Below are 19,527 nucleotides of genomic sequence, written 5' to 3'. Positions count from 1 at the left end.
TATCCTGCCTGTTTCATATGTTAACTTTTTCACCCAACTAGTTTCTAATTTTTAGCACTCAGGGACCATAAACAGTTTACGCTTCCACCAGCAGAGCCAGGCGGTTCTCATTTTCCTTGGTCATCACTAACAGTTGAGATTATTTGGCTTTCAAATGTTGGCAATTCGGTGAGTGTAAGGCGGTGCCTGGTTTTAAGTTGCCTTTTCTCATTACTAGTGAGGCTGGCATCTTTTCATAGGGTTCGCTCTTCTGTGAGTTGCTGATTCATATCTTTTGTCTATTTAAAAATTGCATTTTCTTGTGAATTTGTGGGAATCTAATATATTCCATATAGTAATCTTATGTCAGTATAAATATTGCAAATGCCTTCTTCCATTTGCTGCTCATCAGTTAAATTTATACAGTTTTTCCCTGAATAGGTTTAATTTTGATCTTCAAAACCATTGTGGTTTGTGCTTTTATGATCTTAAGAAATCCTTTCCAACCACATGGCAATAAAGTGACAATTTTTGCTGGAATATAAAGTGATAAAGTAATAAATACTCCACTTTCTCAGTGAGAACATTTTAAAAGTATTTTTTTGACAAATTTTAGTATATACAATTTTAGGGATATAGAAGTTATAGGGAAATAGTCAAATAGCCAAACTACCTTTATTTAGTTACCAACTCACAAATTTAAAACCACATTTTCTAATGTAATATATTAATGTATGCATATTGCTGTTCTCACTCTCACATTTCATAAAACAATTTTATTCTAATTCTTCTAATGAATTTATTAATTGAGATCATTTCAAGGTAATGTATCTTCTCCAAATAGCTTTGGAGTGGCCTTAATTTGGAATGAAAAACCCTAAGGACTTCCATATGAGGTGATCCCCTCTTTTCTGATGAGTAATTTGGGGTAAAAATGTTGGCCTTACATCTATCTGGCTGCCTGTGATATTCCACTGCGCTGTAATTAGCGTGATTGTTTTCCTCTCACATCAAGATGTTTATTGATCTAGAATTTTTCTATTTGGTGTAAGGATACAATTTTCTTTTCGTCCAAATAGTAAATTAATCTTTCTAGTACAGATGACCAAATATTCCATTTATCCCCAAGGATTTTACACCAAGTTCCCTATATGCATGGGTTTGTCTATGGCTCTTTAATATGCTCTTCTTTATCCAAATTGCCTAAGATATTCATGGACCTTATTTCCATGTACATTTTGGAATCAACTTGTCAATTTCTCCCCAAATCCTACTATAATTTTGGTTGGGGCATCATTTCAGTTAAAGATATGGGGGCAATTGACTTTTTCATTATGTTAGGATGCCCTCTCTCAGGTTATTGTTATGGCCACACTCTCATATATCTCTTTACTTCTCATTTATGTAATTTAATAAAGGTTTTTTTCCTCATAAAGTTCTTATACTTTTATGTTAATTTCTGGATATATTATGGCTTTTATTATTATTTTAAATGGTTGGCAATTTTCAATTATTTTAATCAATTATTAGAAGTATAAGATTTTGAATCATAAATCCTGAGTTCAAGTTATGCTTTGTTACTTCGTATCTGGGTAAGTCTGGGCAACACTAACCTCCTTCGGCCTCCATTCTCTCATAGTTAAAGTGGAGATAACACTCACTCCTCAAGAGCTGTGGTGGCAAATCAGGTAGGATATCGTCTGGCAATTCGAGCACTTTGGCTGAAGGATGGAAGGACGATGTAGTTACAGCAACTGTAACCCCAAGGTCAGAGTCTAGACTCTGGAGCATGAATCCCGGTAGGGGAGAGGGAGCGGGAGGAGGGGTGGGCGAGGCCGGGCAGGCTGGGGAGCAGTGTAATCCCGGCAGGTGCAGGTGTGTGTAGTTTTGAAAAGACATTGAAGGAAGTCACAAATGTGGTCCCACGCTATTGGGCTTAGATTACTAATAACTGATGGGTTGAGCGATTTTTGTTTCTAAAGTGGAGGCTCGAGTTAAAAGCGTCTGTCCTGAAGAGGAACCTGAGACCTCAGAGGGAGCGGCCTTAGGAAGTAACTAGATGAGATTTATTGTTATGGCCACACTCTCAGGAAAAGCACGAGAGCACATTTGTGACTTCCCCCAGTGTGCAGTGCCACTGACATTGTTGCAGTTCGTTTTTGTTTGAGCGGCTCAGGCTCCTGCCAGGCCTGGGACAGCAGCTCATCACGTGGCCAGGCCCCTGCAGATGCCCGCTGTGACTGACGCCCACTGCCTGCGCCCAGTCCCAGCGCCCCTCCCGCAGGTGGAGGGGACGCCCTGTTGCCCCCCACGGCGATTTCTCTTTTCCCTTTTAAGTCCATTGGCCTAATGGCTCACTGGCTTTAACATAAATGCTTCTCCTTATAGATGTGTTTTTTTAAAAATATATCTTTATTGATTTCAGAGAGAGGGAGGGAGAGGGAGAGAGAGATACATAGAAACATCAATGATGAGAGAGTCATTGATCTGCCGCCTCCTGCATGCCCCCGACTGCGGATCGAGCCAGCAACCTGGGCATGTGCCCTGACCGGGAGTGAAACCACGACCTCCTGGATCCTGGGTCGATGCTCAACCCCCGAGCCGCGCGGCCGGGCCCTCAGAGATGTTTATTCTCACTCCCCAGTGGCCCTCCAAGTGAATGAGGAACGGTGGGGCTGAGGCCCTGTCTCCCAGCTCTGGGAACTCCCTGGACTGCTTTGCACAGAAAGGCCTTGATCAGTTCACTTCCAGCACCTGGGAAAGGGAGGACTCGCTCCTGGGGCCCCTGCATATGGCAGTGACATTGGGACAGCTGTGGGAAGCCGGCTGGGGCTCTCCAACCTCTTGGGTCCTAGTGCTGCATAAATAGTTAGCAGATCACCAACAGTGGACAGGGCAGCTGAAATATTCTTTTGGGTTGAGTGGGGGTGGGGGACAGTTATGTCTGTAAAAAACAAAGCACGCTTAAGATGAAGAGGGGAAGGAAGGCATTGCTTCGCTGAGCGTAGGTCTGCGGGTTTTTCTGTCCTTTATTCTAAAAATCACCCCCGTCTTCTCTGTAATAGGGAAGTGAAACCTACATTTCCTGCTGCCGCCCCACAGGTTTCACATCTCCTTTGGCCGAAGGAGCAGAGGCCTGGGCTGGGGAGGGCGGGAGGGAGCTCAGCCTGGGCCGCTGGGCCAGGGCCACACCGAGGGGTCCTGGGCCAGGCCGGGCTTTGTGAGCATGTAAGGGGCCAAGGCCTAGCTCCTGCGAGGTTGGGCTCCCGCCTACCTAGTGGGAGGGGGAGGTGTAAGGGGGAAGTGTGCGTGTGTAGGAGAACTCGCCCAGTTTGAAACCACTGAAAGGGAAAGTGGAAGAGACATTAGTTATAGGATCAGAAAGAAGTCTGAGAACGGGAGAGACAAGGCCCGGTTGGATCCCGCGGCCCTTGCCTTTCTTCTTTCCTCAGCAGAGCCACTGCTAGCCATGAGGGTTGTCTCAGTCCCAGGAGGGAGCCCGTGTGTGGGCACACTCTTGTGTGTGTGTGTGTGTGTGTGTGTGTGTGTACCTCTAGACCTTGGGTGTGTATCTTTGGATCTTTTTCCAAAACTGTAAAGTGAGGACAAGGAACAGGTCTTTTAAGATTAAATGAGACAGCATGTAAAAGGCCTGCCTAGTATAGAATTTGTAACGAAGAAGAAACTCATCAAATTTTGGTCTCCTGCCCCATCTTCTGCCCACTCCAATGCCCTTGATGGTTCATTAGAGGAGTTAGTATCCAGAACAGTCTTATCACCAGGGCAGCCTGGAAACATGGGCACACTTTCAGTTGAATGAAACAAGTCTTGTTTCTGATATTCATTCATCTTAGTATTACTTTTGGTGCATGCTTTTTTGCCCTTCCATTTTTCTTCATAAAGATCAGAAATTTCTTGGGGTGGATGATAGACAAATGTGGTGACAGGGGGCTCCCTCCTAATCCTTTTTTGTTTAACTCACTATTAAATCAAATCCAAGAGTTTTAAGAAACCAAGGTGAGAATAGGCAGCCTGGAAGCCTGTTGGGGAGCAGAGAGAAACCAATTTAGGGCTGTAAATTTGTGATGGAAAAAGCCACCAATGGTATAGTTCACAATGGGGTAGGAGAATGAATTACCATTTAAAATCTGTCTTTTCCAGATAGACATTTCATGTTCATGGATTGGAAGAATCAACATAGTTAAAATGGCCATATTACCCAAAGCAATATACAGATTTAATGCAATCCCCATCAAAATCCCAATGTCATTGTTTAACGAAATAGAACAAAAAATCATAAGATTTGTATGGAACCACAAAAGACCCCAAATAGCCAAAACGATCCTGAGAAAAAAGAACAAAGCCAGAAGTATCGTGCTACTTGACTTCAAATTATATTACAGAGCTGTGATAATCAAAATAGCATGGCATTGGCAGAGAAACAGGCACACATACCAATGGAACAGAATTGAGAGCCCAGAAATAAAACCACATGTATATGGGCAAATAATTTTTGACAATGGAGCCAAAAACACAATGGAGAAAAGAAAGCCTCTTCAATAAACGGTGCTGGGAAAATTGGAAAGCTGTATGCAAACAATGAAACTGTATTACAGTTTGTCCCCATGTACAAAAATTAACTTAAAATTGATCAAATACCTAAATATAAGACCTGAAACCGTAAATTACATAGAAGAAAAAATAGGTACTAAACTTATGGACCTTGGTCAGAGAGACTATTTTATGAATTTGACCCCAAAGTTAAGGGAAGTAAAGGCAAAAATAAATGACTATATCAAACTAAAAAGCTTCTGCACAACAAAACAAAAAGGCTACCAATCAAATAGCAGGTGATATTTGTAAACAACAGCTCCAACAAGGGGTTAATATCCAAAATATATAAAGAAGTCATACAACTCAACACCAAGCAAACAAACAATCCAATTAAAAAATGAGCAGAGGACCTCTCCCAAGAAGACATAGGAATAGCCAATAGATATATGAAAAGATGCTCAACTTCACTAGCAATTAGGGAAATGCAAATCAAAACCACAATGAAATACCACCTCACACTTGTTAGAATGGCTATTATGAACAAGGCTAGTAATGACAAGTGTTGGAGAGGTTATGGAGAAAAGAAACCCTCATTCACTGCTGGTGGGAATGTAGACTGGTACAGCCACTATGGAAAACAGTCTGGCAGTTCCTCAAAAAATTAAGAAAAAGCTACCATATGACCCAGCAATCCCTCTTCTGGGTATCTACTTGAAAAACTTGGAAACATTTATTTGTGAGGATATATGGCACCCCTATGTTCATTGCACCATTATTCACGGTGGCCAAGACATGGAGACAACCAAAGTGTCTGATAGAGGACTGGATAAAGAAGATGCAGGACATATATACTATAGATACTACTACGCAGCCATGAGAAAGGATGCAATATTGCCATTCGCAACAACAACTATAGAGCTTGAGAATATTAGGTTAAGTGAAATAAGTCAGTTGGAAAAAAGCTAAGAACCATATGATTTCACTCATATGTGGGATATAAAACTGAAATTCATAGACACAAATGGCAGTGTGGTGGTTACCAGAGGGAAGGGGGTGGGGAGAAGTAGTAAAGGGTGTAGGGGTCAAATGTAGTGATGGAGGATGATTTGACTTTGGGTGATGGGCACACAGTGCAATGTACAGATCTTGTATCATAGAAATGTACACTTGAAACCTATATGGTCCTATTGGCCAATGTCACCCCAATAAATTTAATAAAAAAATAAAAAATTGAATAAATTCTGTCTTTTCTAGGGGAAGAAAATTAGGGAAGCTTTATCTTATTTTTCTCATGGCTTCATAATGCAGGTACCTGCCCAGGCTCAGATGGGAAACACACAGGGGAGTTTTGAGTTTGGGGCAGACAGATGAGCTCTGGGCACTGGCCCATGTAGCCTTTTATCAATCAAGGGGCTAAGTGGATTTGGACTGCAGGCTGCCCTGAGGTGGCTGGCTCAGAGCATAGGAGGACAGGGTTTTCTGCTCCAGAAAGCAGAAAGGGGGACGTGAAACTCCACTGGCTGGACAAAGGAAGACTGGAGGCCCAGGGTGGGGTTTTCAGGCCATGCCCCTGCCCATGGTGGAGTGGCCTTCCTGATTCTGCTGTCTTGCTTTGAGGCCAGAGCAAACCCTGCCCTTTCCCGCACCTCCTTCCTTCTCAGCATTCCTGCCCCTGCCACCTGCCCCAGAAGGGCCGTGTCCTCCAACTGCTGTATGACAGGGCAGACCAAAGGTTATGGAATATCTTCCCAAGTAACCTTCCCTTAAGGAACAAAAGAGGTTATCTAGTAGGTCTTTGGGGAAGACATTGAGAGGAAATAGCTCAACCAGCTGGCAGGACAGGCTACATGTGTCCTGGGAATACTGGGAGTATTCCCTCTACTGACCCAGGGAAGTCCACCTACAGATGGTTGCTGCACAGCAAGAGTTAAGAAAGAGACCAGTTGTTTAGAGCCTAGGGCAGGATGAGATTTACCTAGCAACTGATGACGCTAGGCTGAGGCGCTTACCGATTTGTTTCTACGTTTGTCCCCAGCTCCCTAGCCAAGCTGACAACCCTCAGTTTGGGACAGGACTTAGATGAGCTGGTAGGAACAAGTTAGTAATCTATCATTTATTTAGTGGGATTCAAGGGGCCTGCAAAATACCGTATTCTGCTCAGGGTCTGGAGATCACCACCCAGGCTGGGGTTTCTGGCGCAGGCAAGGACTCAAGGCCCCTGGAAGAGCTGGGCCAGGGGACCGAATTCCCTGCGCCTCCCAGAGTAGATCATGACCACACTCCTGCGGCTGCTGCTGGGCCTCAGCCTGGGCTGCAGCGGAGCAGGTAAGGACATTTCTTCCTGGGGCTTGTCTTCCTCTCCTCCTGTTTCGGGGTAAGGGGGCTCAGTTTTGTCATTGGATTTGGACACACAGACTAGCTTTTTTCCCTGTGATATACTCTAGCAGCTCTTGCACTGCTCCTGTGTAGCGATTTTAATAGCAGTGAAGCTGTGTAATCATTTGTGTAATAGGGACCTCCTGCCGGGACTGAGTCAAGGGCCACAGCTGTCTCATTTGTTGCATCCCCAGCTGCTCACACAGTGCCAGGCACACACTGAGCGCTTCATAATCATGTGTAGAGTGAATATTTAGTAACACGTGCAGCACAGAACAGGGCTGACTCTTTCCCTTGACCCTTTCTCACTCAATAATGTGCCTTTTTGAAGGTCTTTTCCTGGGCAAATTGTCATTTTTAAACATGCAAATAATCTTGGGCCACTCCTGTCCTCATACTTAGTCTCACATAAAGAGGAAACAGTTCTAAAAACACCTCTGCTGCTACCATTGACTCCCTTAATTGTGGCTCCTGGGGACTCCCGTGCCTGAGCTTGGCCGGTAGATGCTGCCAAGATGGGAAACGTGCGCAGCTCGCTGGGGTCACTGAGCCTGGCTTCTGACCCGCCCTCTTCTCTGGCTCCTGCAGGTGGCTTCCTGGCCCATGTGGAAAGCACCTGTCTGCTTGATGATAATGGGATTCCACAGGATTTCACGTACTGTGTCTCCTTCAACAAAGATTTGCTGTCCTGCTGGGATCCAAAGGAGAAAGCAATGACCCCTTGTGAATTTGGGGCACTGAATATCTTGGCCAAATACCTCTCAGAGTCCCTCAACCAGCAGGAAAAACTCCTCCAGCGCTTGTCTGAGGGGCTCCAAGATTGTGCCAACCGCACGCAGCCCTTTTGGGGATCGCTGACCCAAAGGACAAGTAAGGAGAGAGGGGTGCGGAGGGTCTATTAGGAACAGTTAAGAGAAGGGAGGCCAGGGAGGATCCCTCAGCAGGCAAGAGGTTTGAGATTTGGGCAGAAAAGAAGCAGAAAGTGTGTGGACCTGGATGTAAAAAGGGAGGGTTGACCCTAGAGGGGACACAAGGTGGTCTGCAGGGGTGGAGCGGGAATAAAGGAGGGGAGGTGATGCTTGAGGCCGCAAGGAGCTCTTGAGGGGACAGTCCGAGTATTTTCCTCCTAGGCAGACATCTCAACTGGCAGATCCCGGTTCCACCAGGGACATGTCAGAATAGCCAGAGTGGCCTTCCCCAAGGTGCATGCCTTTCCATACCAGGATCTGAGCTTCCAGGTCTGGGATGGACCCAGGTATGGAATCTGCCGAAAGCCTCCCACGATGTCTGCTCTCTCACCCTTAATCCCCTGCACTGACAATGACCTGAGAGTGGTATAGGAAACTGGATCTCCACAGGAAAGAGCATTGTGTCTTGAGCTGTGATTTCTGATCCACCTTCCTCAGAATTGCCTGGGGAAGGTGCTCCTTAAAAATACAAGCTCTTGAGAGCCCCGCAGACCAGTGGAATGAAAATACCTGGGGATGCTGGCTAGGCAATCTGCATTTTAACACAAGGTCTGGGATTTTGTTTGAAAAGCACCAAGATAGAGGCAAGTAGGAGGGTGACCGAGGAGAATAAACTAGTAAAAAATGTATACATTAACAGTCTCATTAATTTGAACTGCATTTATCCAAATTTGAGAGAGTCCTGAGTTGGGCTCATTTCCTTAAACTATCTGAGGAAAAGGGGATTTATTTAGCAAATTAATTTGTTAAATGAGGTTTGAGGACCAAAGTCTTTTTCTACCTTTACATAAACCCCAATTTGCAACTCTAGACAATTGTCCACTTTGTGCTTGAGATAAATACAGGGCTGTCTGGGACGCTTGCAGTTTGGGCCTGGCTGATGCTTCTTGTGATCAAACATAATTTTGGGAAGGAGGAAAGGAAGGGCAGTGGAGGAATGGCAGAGAAGAGAGCAAAGCGGGAATGAGTTTCTAATTCCTTATTTTCAAAGGGAGGCGTGGTGGCCTGGGGTGGGCCCGGGGTGGGCCCGGGGAGGGCCCGGGGAGGGTAGTCTGGCAAAATCCGTGAGGAGCTAAAGGAGAGAAGGCAGGCTGGGGAAGAGGCCCTCCTGCTTCACCGCCGGTTTCCTCTGTGCAGGGCCGCCATCCGTGCAAGTGGCCAAAGCCACTCCTTTCAACACGAGGGAGCCTGTGATGCTGGCCTGCTACGTGTGGGGCTTCTACCCAGAGGATGTGACCATCACGTGGAGGAAGAACGGGGAGCTTGTCCCCCCTCACGGCAGTGCCCATAAGATTGTCCAGCCCAATGGGGACTGGACATACCAGACCCTCTCCTATTTAGCCACAACCCCCGCTTTTGGGGACACCTACACCTGCGTGGTGGAGCACGTCGGGGCTCCTGAGCCCATCCTTCAGCACTGGAGTAAGCGCGCGGCAGGGGGAGGAAGCAGGTCAAAGCGGGGAGCCATTGCTGGTGGGCGGTTGGAAATGGACCCCAGGATCTGAGCGAGGGAGTGAGGTGTGGAGGGGTCCCTGGGCCCCTGGCGAGCGCTAGAGAGGGGGAGCGGGGCTGAGCAGTGGCCTGGAGGAGGCGCGGAGGGCTGGCGCCTGGGGGCGGCCGCGGGGCTCAGGAAGGGAAAGCCCTGCGGGTGTGGCTCAGTGGGCGCTCGGCTGCGGCGGGAGGGGAGCCGGGCTGGCCTGGGCGCAATACTCTGGGACCCTCAGATTTCAGCTGTCCTGCTGCGGGGTCAGGAATGGGGGCTGGAGGAATGCGGGGGCTGCAGAAGGAAGGGGGCCCCTGCGCGGGCGGCGCGGGCGGGCCCGTCAGGAGGGAGAGCGAGGAGCCACCTCTGCGGGAGCCCCGCCACTGCGGCTCCGAGAGAAGGGGCCCGGGAAGCTGCACACAGACCTGGGGATTCTCTGGAAAGAGAAGACGAAGAAATGAGGAAGAGGAAGAGTCTACAGCGGGCCAGGGAAGGGCCCAGGTTGTCTGCCGAGAGGAGCCCTCCCCTGTGGGGGGCCTGTGTGTCCTTGGGCGGCCTGGAAGGGCACGGGGAGCAGAGAGGAGCCCGCAGGCTCCCCAGGCTCTCCTGGGCAAGCCCCCCCTTACAGCTGCCCAAGGAGTTCCCTTGGGGGCGGCATGTTCATCTTAGCCTGGGAAAGAAGGCCTTGTGGGACAGGGTTTAGAGGGGACCCGCTCGGGCCTGCGAATGGGCTGGAGGCAGGTTCTGGAAGAACACATGGGAAATCTGGGTGTGGGCGGGAGGAGACACATAACTCACGGAATAGGACCACTGGGGGCTAGGAAAGGTGGAAAGACATTTTAATAGGAAAACTCAGATAGAGCAAGTAAGGGAGCAAACATGGTCACCATGGGGTCGATGGACAGCGGAAGGAGCAACGCCTTCTTCTTCGGTGAGGGTGCCTTCCGGGCAAAGGAAGAGAGGCCCCACGGCATGAGAGAGGAACTAGAAGCCAGGGTGCTAACTCTAGGGGTCCCCCAGGGTTACTCTGGGAATAGAGATTCACAGGATGGGAGTTTTGAGGAGTGAAGCAGTGTGAGCTAGACCTTTGGGGTTGGGGTAAAGCACCTTTGAACCTGCCAGGTGGCGGTGGAAATAAATAAAGCTGCTCTGGGAAGGAGCAGCCAAGATCGGTTCTAGTAAGTTTCTGGTTTTGCAGCACCTGGACTGTCCCCGGAGCAGACAGTGAAGGTTTCTGTGTCTGTGGCAACTCTGGGCCTGGGCCTCATCATCTTCTCTCTGGGTTTGCTCAGCTGGCGGAGAGCTGGCTCCTCTGGTGAGTGGCCTTCCTGAACTCCCATCTGCACTCTCACTCCCAGTCTCGCCCCCCCCCCCCCCCCAGTGCTTCTCCCAGCGCGGCCTCGTTTGCTGGGGACAATGCCAGATACTTTTATCCACAGAGACTTCCTCTAATCAAATATTTTCCTTTCCTAGGCTATACTTCCCTCCCAGGGTCCAATTATCCAGAAGGTAACATCTGTGTTTGTCTGTTTGCCTACTGGTCCTTCGGAAGGGGTGATGCCTGAGGGGTCAGCGTTGGGTTCAGCTAATGGTGCTTTGTGGAGGGGTGAGCTTCTACCAGGGTCAGGTCAAGAGCTTGACTTAAGCCACCGTTGCGGGATTAGGAGCAGGAAAGAGGAGAGCCTCCCCCACTCTCCCACCCAGTGGAGTGTCCACGGGGAGGAGGCTGGAGGGGGCCTGGGAATTTTTAATATCACTGTATTAAGGGCTCTGGCATGATAGTTAGAGGGACCAATGATGGGGTGACGGTTTGAAGCCTTATTATCTCCTTTTGATTTCTCCTGCAGGTCGGCACATCTCCTAGAGGAGGGATTCTGCAGCTCCCACACCAGAGGAGAAGGGCATTCAGTCCCTCAGTGGTGCCCTGCGCCCCCCGACGTCCTCAAACTGTCCACTTCGTCTGGGATCCCAGGGTTTCTCCATCCAGCGCTTTGGGTTTCCCAGTCTCCTCCCTAGTAAACCTTAGCAACGTGGAGGACCTCATTTCCGGGCATATTCTGTAATCAAGCCATTGCCCAAGGCTGTACTTCTGCGGTGGATCTAACCCGGGGAGGGAGGCCCCTGAGGGCCCTGCCTGACACCGAGGGCAGGGAGCGGCTGGCCTGTCCCTGAGGAATAGACGCTGGTGGAAGGGCTGCTTTCCCCGCCTTTCCCTGAGGCGCTGGGCGGGCCTGCGGGGAGTGGGGGGCTGGGGCTGATGCTCCCCTACTGGGGGAGGAGTCCTCTCCCATTTCTCCACCTAGAGAGACAGAATTCGGGGCAGTTTTTAAATTGATAATTTATAAGAAGGAATTGAACTGTGGTGGGAGGGAGTCACGGAGTAAGGTAGAGGGAGGGACTAAGCCATTTTACTTCATAAAGGATCTTACCAGGATTAAACGAGCTCAGTCTTGTAATTGGCTAAAAACACTGCGCGGCACCAAGCGGGCGCACAGTAGGGCGTTAGCTATGCTCAGTCGCTCAGCTTTCTGGGCCAGGCATTGCGCCAGGTGCCTCACACGCGCCATTTCATTCGACCTTCGCCACAACCCTGCCAGGCCCTCGGACAGTCAGGACTCGGGGGCGAGGCCGAACCTCACCCGAGCTCTGGGCGGCTGCTTCTTGGGAACCCCGAGTGGGGAAGGGAAGTAGCTTAGTGCCCATCACGACCTTGCGCCGGGCCGGGGGCTTCGTGTTTGTCCCTCCCCATAACCCCACAGGAACAGACGGCCTCCCTGCGTCACACACAAAGAAAATGAGGTTCAGAGAGGTTAATCAACCTGTCTAAGGTCAGAGAGGAAATTAAAAAATTTTAAATTGACTTGGGAGAGAGCGAGGGAGCGCGCCGTCGATGCGCTGTTCCACCTGCCGGTGCGCTCGCCCGTTGCTTCCTGTACGCGCCCCGCCGGGGGTGGGCCCGCAGCCCTGGCGCTGCCCCCCAGGGCCCAGAGCACGTTCTTGACAGCATGCTTGCCTCCCTGAGCGCAGTAACTAGACTGCTGTATTGGGGGCCCTGGTGCTGGAGCACAGGGCCCTCCAGAGCCAGCCCCCCGCTCCCTCCTGCCCCAAACCCCGGGGGCGACCACTGCTGGGGGCTGGGTTTCAAACAGCAGAAGCCGGGTGCTGTTCGTGTCCAGGGACCGCGAGGCCGGCTGCGCCCAGAGAGCAGGGCTGCGCAGCTGGGTTTGGAATTAGAGATGGACGCTGGACTTCAGGCGAAGAGAAGAAACCAGAAAGGAAGAGAAGTCCTCGAGGAGCTGGCTCAGCCCCGCAGAGGACGGCGGAAGGAGGGCCAGGGCTAAGGAGGCGCCCTGTGCGGGCGTCGGGACGCGAGCGCACGCGGCCAGAATCAGGATGGGGCAGGGGCAGGAGGCCGCGGAACCGTCCTGCGTGCTGCGGCCCGTGGCTGGGTGGGTGCAGGGTGGGCGCCCAGGCGCGGCGTCCTCGGACAGCCTCTGTGCCCAGGGGCCTGGCTGGGGGCGGGCGCGGCCTCGCTCCTGCAGCCTCGACGTCGGGAGCAGGCGCTCAGGGTTTGCCGGCCCGTGCGCCGACCGCCGGCACACCCGAGGTTTCCCCGAAGGACCCCTGCGGTCGGGCATCGCTCCCGCCGGGCGGCGGGGAGGCCAGGGGGAGGCGCGAGCGCACGGATTCCAAACGGGTCCCTCGGAGCGCGGCCCGGGGCGGGCGGGGACGGTGCGCCCCTCGCCAAACGTAGGCTCCCAAGCTGATCTCCACGCGCTGTCAGTTTTAGGTTTCATTTAAAGTTTTGATATGGCTCACTTAATTAGCTTGGGCGTCATGCAAATCCGCCGCCTCGACTTGACTGTGTTTTCTGTAATAGCTTCCTGTTCGGACCTTGTGTTGTTCCGTTTTCAGTTTTTCACCCACTGTTCTTGTTTTTGTTTGTTTGACAAAGCAAATTCCACCTGAAACTCTAGTCTGGTCCGGGGCGGGGCTTTGGGTCTTGCCTGTGCCCGGCCGGCTTTGAAGGCGCGGCGGGTCCGCAGGGCCCGGGTCTGGGCACAGCGGGGGGAGCAGAGCGACGACCCCAGGGGAAGGAGGGGGGGCCGGCCAGCTGCGCGGCGTCCAGGCCCCTCCGGACGCTCCCGAGCGGGCTTCTCTGCCTGACCTTGAGGTTTTGTTTTATAGGGGAGGCTCTTTCCGTCCACATGGGGAGCAGGAAAAGTGCATGTAGATCTCCTGGGATCCGGTCGCCAGGTTCCAGGGGGAGAGAAGGGGGGGTGTGCGTGTCCTTGCCCAGGGAGCGCCCGGCGCCCGCCGCGAGGTGGAGGGCGGGCAAGTGAGGGGGGAGACGCAGAACATAGCGGAATGCGAGACTGCGGTGTGTGTGTGTGTGTGTGTGTGTGTGTGTGTGTGTGAGAGAGAGAGAGAGAGAGAGAGAGAGAGAGAGAGAGAGACAGAGAGAGAGAGAGACAGAGAGAGAGAGAGACAGAGAGACGGAGAGAGAGGGAGAGAGACAGTGGGTTTTGGGCCATCTAATCCAAGTGGCACAACAAACGATTCTCTCCCTTCAGTGTTTTGTTTTAGAAGCTGAACTTGGAGCGGGAATCGAAGGCATGTAGCCCTGCTCTCCACCGGGAAAGAGCTGGCTGCGCCTAGAGGGCTCCCGCGCTGCAGGGAGAGCTTCAGCCCTCTGGGCAGTGCCACTACTTTAGGGAAATGTGTTGAATTCAAGTCTGAGGGTTTTCTTTTGACCATTAAAGCCAGTGGGAATAAATCCAAATATACAGCAGTGGGGTGAGGTAGGGTGGGGGTGTATCCTGAGCGTTGTTTCCTGTGTCCCAGGTTCTCTCTGTTTCCTTCCTCCTGCACACGCATGTGTGAAAGGAACAGACCAGGATTAGTATTTAATCTCAATGTTTATTTAGGAAAATTATATTAGATCATCTCAAGTAATTCTGTTTGCAAAGTAAAATTGGGGAAATCGGATGACAGATGAAGGTGGAATCCAACCCTGTCCCCACTTTGGTTTTGCAGGGAGTGCCTGCCATTCCCAAGAGCCCTCCCACGGCCTTAAAGCAGGGCCCAGGGGACTCCTCCTTGGTACTCCCTGCCACCGTTGGCCAGACCAGTCCCCAGGGGCTGCAGAGAGTGGAGAGGCCCCGAACCCACAGAGATTACTCCCAGACAGGCACTGCAGGCTCTCCCAGCCCCCTCTCTCCCACTTTTCCATTGCATGTGAGGCTTCCAAGGGCCCCTAGCCAGACTGGTCTGGGAAAGCAAATAAAGAAACAAATGGCTTTCACTGTATCAGGCCCCAACAGAAAACAGGGCACACTCCAAGTAGGATAGCTCCAGGAGAGTCTGTTTACAAGGAAGTGTTTACAGAGAAGGGGGCGAAGGATGGTACAGTGACCTGGCTCGCAGTAGCTGGGCTCTCACCACCCCAAGGCCTGAAGAGACAGGGGACTAGAGGGGCTGTCAGCTCAGGACAGCAAGCTCTATAGAGTCACCACCTTGTCAGTCAAGGGACACAGCCAACCAAGGTGACCTTGCAGGGAGGGAGCCAAGGGAACAAAAACCCTGACCTTGCCCTCCTCCCTAGGCTTTCGGGGCAAGGCCGAAAGCAAGGAGCTTGCAAGCCTGTGAAGTCCTACAGGCCAGCACCCGCAGTCACCTGGATGGAGGAGTGTGGATCCGGGAGGATAGCTGGAAGACAGTTGGCACATTTGCAATATGAAGGGAAGGAGCCAGGGTTCGGGGGAAGGTTACAAAACTTGGGCTTCCTTTGGCCTTGGACGAGGCCTCAGTAGCAAGAGAAGACCAAGTTTGCCGCTTCCTGCTGGGCCCTGGGAGGACGCTCATTTCTGGTCTCCCCACCCCCAAGGCTTGTCTGTCTCTTTGTGGATCTTTATTTATTCATATACTTTACAGTAAGTTTACTGAGTTTCTCAAAATTAAACTTGAATTTTGATTGATATTATATTGACTTTATAGAGCCATTTGGGGGTAATTGATTTCTTTTTAACATTAAGTTACCCCATGTAAGAGCAGCGGCTATTTCCCCATTTATTCAAATCATCTTGTTTACTCTTTATTATGCTTTAAAAAATACACTTTTTCATAGAGGTCCTATGTATGTTCAGTTAATTCTTAGACATTTTGTAGCTTTTACTTTCCAATCAGTTATTTCTGATGTATAGAAATGTAACCAATTTTTAAAATGTAACCACTTTTTAAAAAATGGTGGTAAAACCACATAACATAAATTTACCATCTTAACCATTTATTTATTTATTTAATTAATTAATTTATTTATTTTAAAAATATATCTTTATTGATTTCAAAGAGAGAAAAGGAGAGGGAGAGAGAGATAGAAACATCAGTGATGAGGGAGTCACTGATTCGCTGCCTCTTGCAGGCCCCCAACTGGGCATGTGCCCTGACCGGGACTCGAACCCCGATCGCCTGGATCCTAGGTTGATGCTCAACTGCTGAGCCACTCCCAGCTGAGCTATTTTTATTTTTATTTTAAAATTTATCTTACTGTTGAAAATATTACAGATGTCCTCCCCTCCCCTCTACCCCTCCCCTCCAGTCCCACCCCCTCCCCAGACTTTCACTGCATCCCCTCCCCATCCCACCCCTTCCCCAGACTTTCACTGCACTCCCTCCTCTCCAGTCCCACCCTGTCCCCAGCTTCCTATATCCATGGGCTATGCCTATATGCATATAAATTCTTTGGCTTATCTCTTCCTGCACTCCCCTTCCCTCTGATATATGTCAGTCTGTCACCTGCTTCAATGTCTCTGGTCTATTTTGTTCGTCAGTTTACTTTGTTCATTAAATTCCACATAGAAGTGAGATCATGTGATTCTTGTCTTTGTCTGACTGTCTTATTTCTTTTTATAAGAGGAAGTCCAAGATCAAGATTCCTGCAGATGTGGTGTCTAATCAGGGCCCGCTTCCTGGTTCCTAGACAGCTATCCTTTCCCTGTATTCTCACGTGTCAGAAAAGGTGAGGGAGCTCTCAGGAGTCCCTTTTGTAAGGGCACTAATCCCATTCATAGGGGCTCCATCCTCAGGACTTAATCAGTTCCCGAAGGCCCCACCTCCTAATGCCATCACATTGGTAATTAGGTGCCAACCTTGGAATTTTGGTGAGACACAGATATTCAATCTGTAGCAGATTTCTACGGTACTTAGTTACAATGGAAGCCATACAAGGAATTATAAGGTAGTCTTTGCCCCTAAGAGAATTGTAACATAATTGGGGGAATAAAGCTTAGAAAAGTTTGAATAAATGAGAAAGAGAAAGAGAAGTGCACAAACATTTGCCAAGTGTTCTGTGCACTGTGTGTGTTCTCCGTACTATTTATGAATTATGCCTCATTGATCTTGACGATGATTCTTTAGGTAAATGTTTCTCAGTCCTGTTTTGTGTCATGGACCCTTTGAGGATCTGATGAAAGCTTTGGGCTCCTTTTTCCTTAGGAAGCTTTGGGAGGACTCCCTTCCATCCGGTGACTTGGAGATCCAGGCTTTCTTCATCTCCCTTGTCCCTGTCTCAGAACGTGGCTTCCAAGGTTGCGGTCTCGATGTGCCTCTTCGGTTCCCTGGTTGTAGGACTTCTGTCCAGCTAGATTTCAGGAGGTTCTGAATGATGGTTGTTCTGTATTTTAGTTGTAATTTTGACATGGCTGTGGGAGGCAGCGGGGACCAGGGTTACCTACGCGGCCAGCTTGTTGTCTTAACCAGTTTTGAATGTACATTTTAGTAGTGTTAGTATATTCACATTGCTGTGCAACGAATCTCCAAAACTTTTTCATCATGCAAAACCAAACCTCTGGACCCATGAAACACCTCCCCATTTCCCTCTCTCCCCAGCCCCTGGTAACCACCATCCTACTTTCTGTTTCTACAAATCTGATGATTTTATTTACTGCATTTAAGTGTAATCATACAATATTTGTAGACTTGTGACTGGCCCATTTTACTTAACATAATGTCCATAAAGTTCATTCACCTTGTAGCGTGTGACAGGATGTCTTTCTTTTTATTATTATTATTTTATTTTTAAATGTCTTTATTGATTTCAGAGAGGAAGGGAGAGGGAGAGAGATGGAAACATCAATGATGAGGGTCATTGATCGGCTGCCTCCCGCACGCCCCCTGCTGGGGATCGAGCCCGAAACCCGGGCCTGTGCCCTGACTGGACACCAACCGTGATCAACCGCAGAGGCTCGCCAGCTGGGCTGTCTTTCCTTTCTTAAGCTGAATAATTTTCCATTGTCTGTATAGACCACATTTTGTTACCCAGTCTTCCATCAGCGGACACTTGGGTTGCTCCCTCCTCCTGGCTCCTGTGAATAGTGCTGCTATAAATATGGGTGTGCAAATATCTCCTCAAATCCCTGCTTTTTTTTTTTTTTTGATAGTAGCCATCCTAATGGGTGTAAGGTGATACTTCATGTGGTTTTGATTAACATTTCTCTAATGATTACTGATGCTGAACATCCTTCCGTATGTTTGTTGGCCATCTGTGTATCATCTTTAGAGACATGTCTATTCAAGTCCTTCACCCATTTTTAAATTGTATTTTTTAGAAAAACTATGCATCAGTGAAAATGTGTTATGGATCAAAAAAAGTAAGTAAAATAAAATTGTATTTTTATGTGGTTTTCTTTGTTGTTGTTGAGTTGTAGGGGTTCTTTATATATTCTGGATAGTAGCCCCTTATCAGATATGTGATTTGCAAGTATCAGAAATTAACCAATTTTTGTAGGTTGATCACATACGGGCAACCTTGCTGGGCTCTCTGGCTGATTTCAGTGGTTGATTTCTTGTTGATATTCTCTCTCATTCCCTTCTCTATCATTTTCTCTCTCTCCTTTTCTAGGTAGATAATAACATCAGCAAACACTGAGAGTGCTGCTTTCTAATCCTTAAAACTCTTAGTTTCCTTTTTCATAGCCTTGAGCAGGACCACGAGTGCTGTGTTCAACAGTGGCAGTGACAATGAGCATCACTGTCGAAGGAAATACAACTAAATGTTCTTCATGAACTACAGTGTTTGCCGTAGATTTTTAAAAATAAGCTTTAATTGTAGATTCATATGCAGTTGTAGAAATAGTACAAGCAGATCCCATGTACCTTTACCCAATTTCCCCTGATGGTGGCGTCTTGCAGGATTACGATACGTCATCGCGACCTGGATAAGCTGGTACAGTCAAAATACAGAACATTCCTATATCACAAGGACCCCTCACGTTGCTCTTTTATATCCATACCCACCTCTGTATTGCCCTGCATCTTTCTTAACCTCTAACAGTAGTTAATCTGTTCTCCATTTCTGTAATTTTGTCATTTCAATAATATTTTATAAATGGAAACACACAGTATATAACCTTTTGGGATTGGCCTTTTCTCTCAACATATTTCCCTGGGGATTACACAAGGTTGTCGCATATCTATACCTTCTTATTACTGAGTTGTAGTCCATGGTGTAGATACAGCACAGTTGGTTGGAGGGTGTCTCAATTGTTTCCAGTTTTTAGCTCATATGAATAAAACTGCTACAAACATTTACGAACAGGTTTTTGTGCGGACACAAGTCTTCATTTCTCTAGGATAGATGCCCAGTAATGTAATTGCTGAATTGTGTGGTAGTGGCATGTTTAGTTTTTCAAAGAAGCTACCAGGCTGTTTTCCAGAGTGCTCGCCCCAGCAGCGTCGGAGTGGTCCAGTTTTTCTGCGTCGTCACCAGCATTTGGTACTGTCATGGTTTCTTATTTCAGCCATTCCAACAGACCTGTGGTGATATGTCCTTGCTGTTTGGCTTTGCATCTCCCTGAAGGCTATTGCTGAACATCTTGTCATGTGCTTATATGCCATCTGTGTACTTCATTCTAAGAAATACCTAATTTCTTTTCCCTATTTTGTAATTAGAGTGTTATTTTTACTGTTGAGTTGTGAGAGTTTGTTATATATTGTAGAACTAGCTCTTGTTGATACATAGTTTCAAACGTTTCTTCCATCCTGTAGCTTGTCTTTCACAAAGCAAGAGGTTTTAATTTTGATGAGGTCCAACTTATTAGTTTTTCCATTCTTCCTCTAGCTTTACATCCTAAGACTTTCTTCTCTTTAATTTTTTAAAATATTTTACAT

The 19,527-nt window shown here is 48.7% G+C and overlaps 1 protein-coding gene across 1 annotated transcript; it reads left to right on the top strand.

Annotated features, from left to right (window-relative positions):
• The first annotated feature begins 6,797 nt into the window (after positions 1 to 6,797).
• LOC107542674 (HLA class II histocompatibility antigen, DM beta chain) lies at positions 6,798 to 11,460 on the top strand. The gene is made up of 6 exons (XM_016220104.2): positions 6,798 to 6,858; positions 7,498 to 7,779; positions 9,015 to 9,299; positions 10,559 to 10,675; positions 10,834 to 10,869; positions 11,208 to 11,460. The coding sequence occupies exons 1-6, from the start codon at positions 6,804 to 6,806 to the stop codon at positions 11,222 to 11,224; spliced, it is 792 nt and encodes a 263-aa protein (XP_016075590.2). The 5' UTR covers positions 6,798 to 6,803; the 3' UTR covers positions 11,225 to 11,460.
• Positions 11,461 to 19,527: the final 8,067 nt, after the last annotated feature.

The sequence above is a fragment of the Miniopterus natalensis genome, chromosome 5 (genome assembly GCF_054644295.1).
Source record: "Miniopterus natalensis isolate mMinNat1 chromosome 5, mMinNat1.hap1, whole genome shotgun sequence".
Taxonomy (NCBI): domain Eukaryota; kingdom Metazoa; phylum Chordata; class Mammalia; order Chiroptera; family Miniopteridae; genus Miniopterus; species Miniopterus natalensis.
This window is presented reverse-complemented; position numbering and strand designations above follow the sequence as displayed.

What these genes read in the sequence shown, in the direction of transcription:
- LOC107542674 (XM_016220104.2), top strand. Translation starts at nt 6,804, where the DNA reads ATGACCACACTCCTGCGGCTGCTGCTGGGCCTCAGCCTGGGCTGCAGC. An exon ending in ATCGCTGACCCAAAGGACAA is followed by an intron (nt 7,780 to 9,014) that starts GTAAGGAGAGAG and finishes TCCTCTGTGCAG; the next exon opens with GGCCGCCATCCGTGCAAGTG. An exon ending in GCGGAGAGCTGGCTCCTCTG is followed by an intron (nt 10,676 to 10,833) that starts GTGAGTGGCCTT and finishes TTCCTTTCCTAG; the next exon opens with GCTATACTTCCCTCCCAGGG.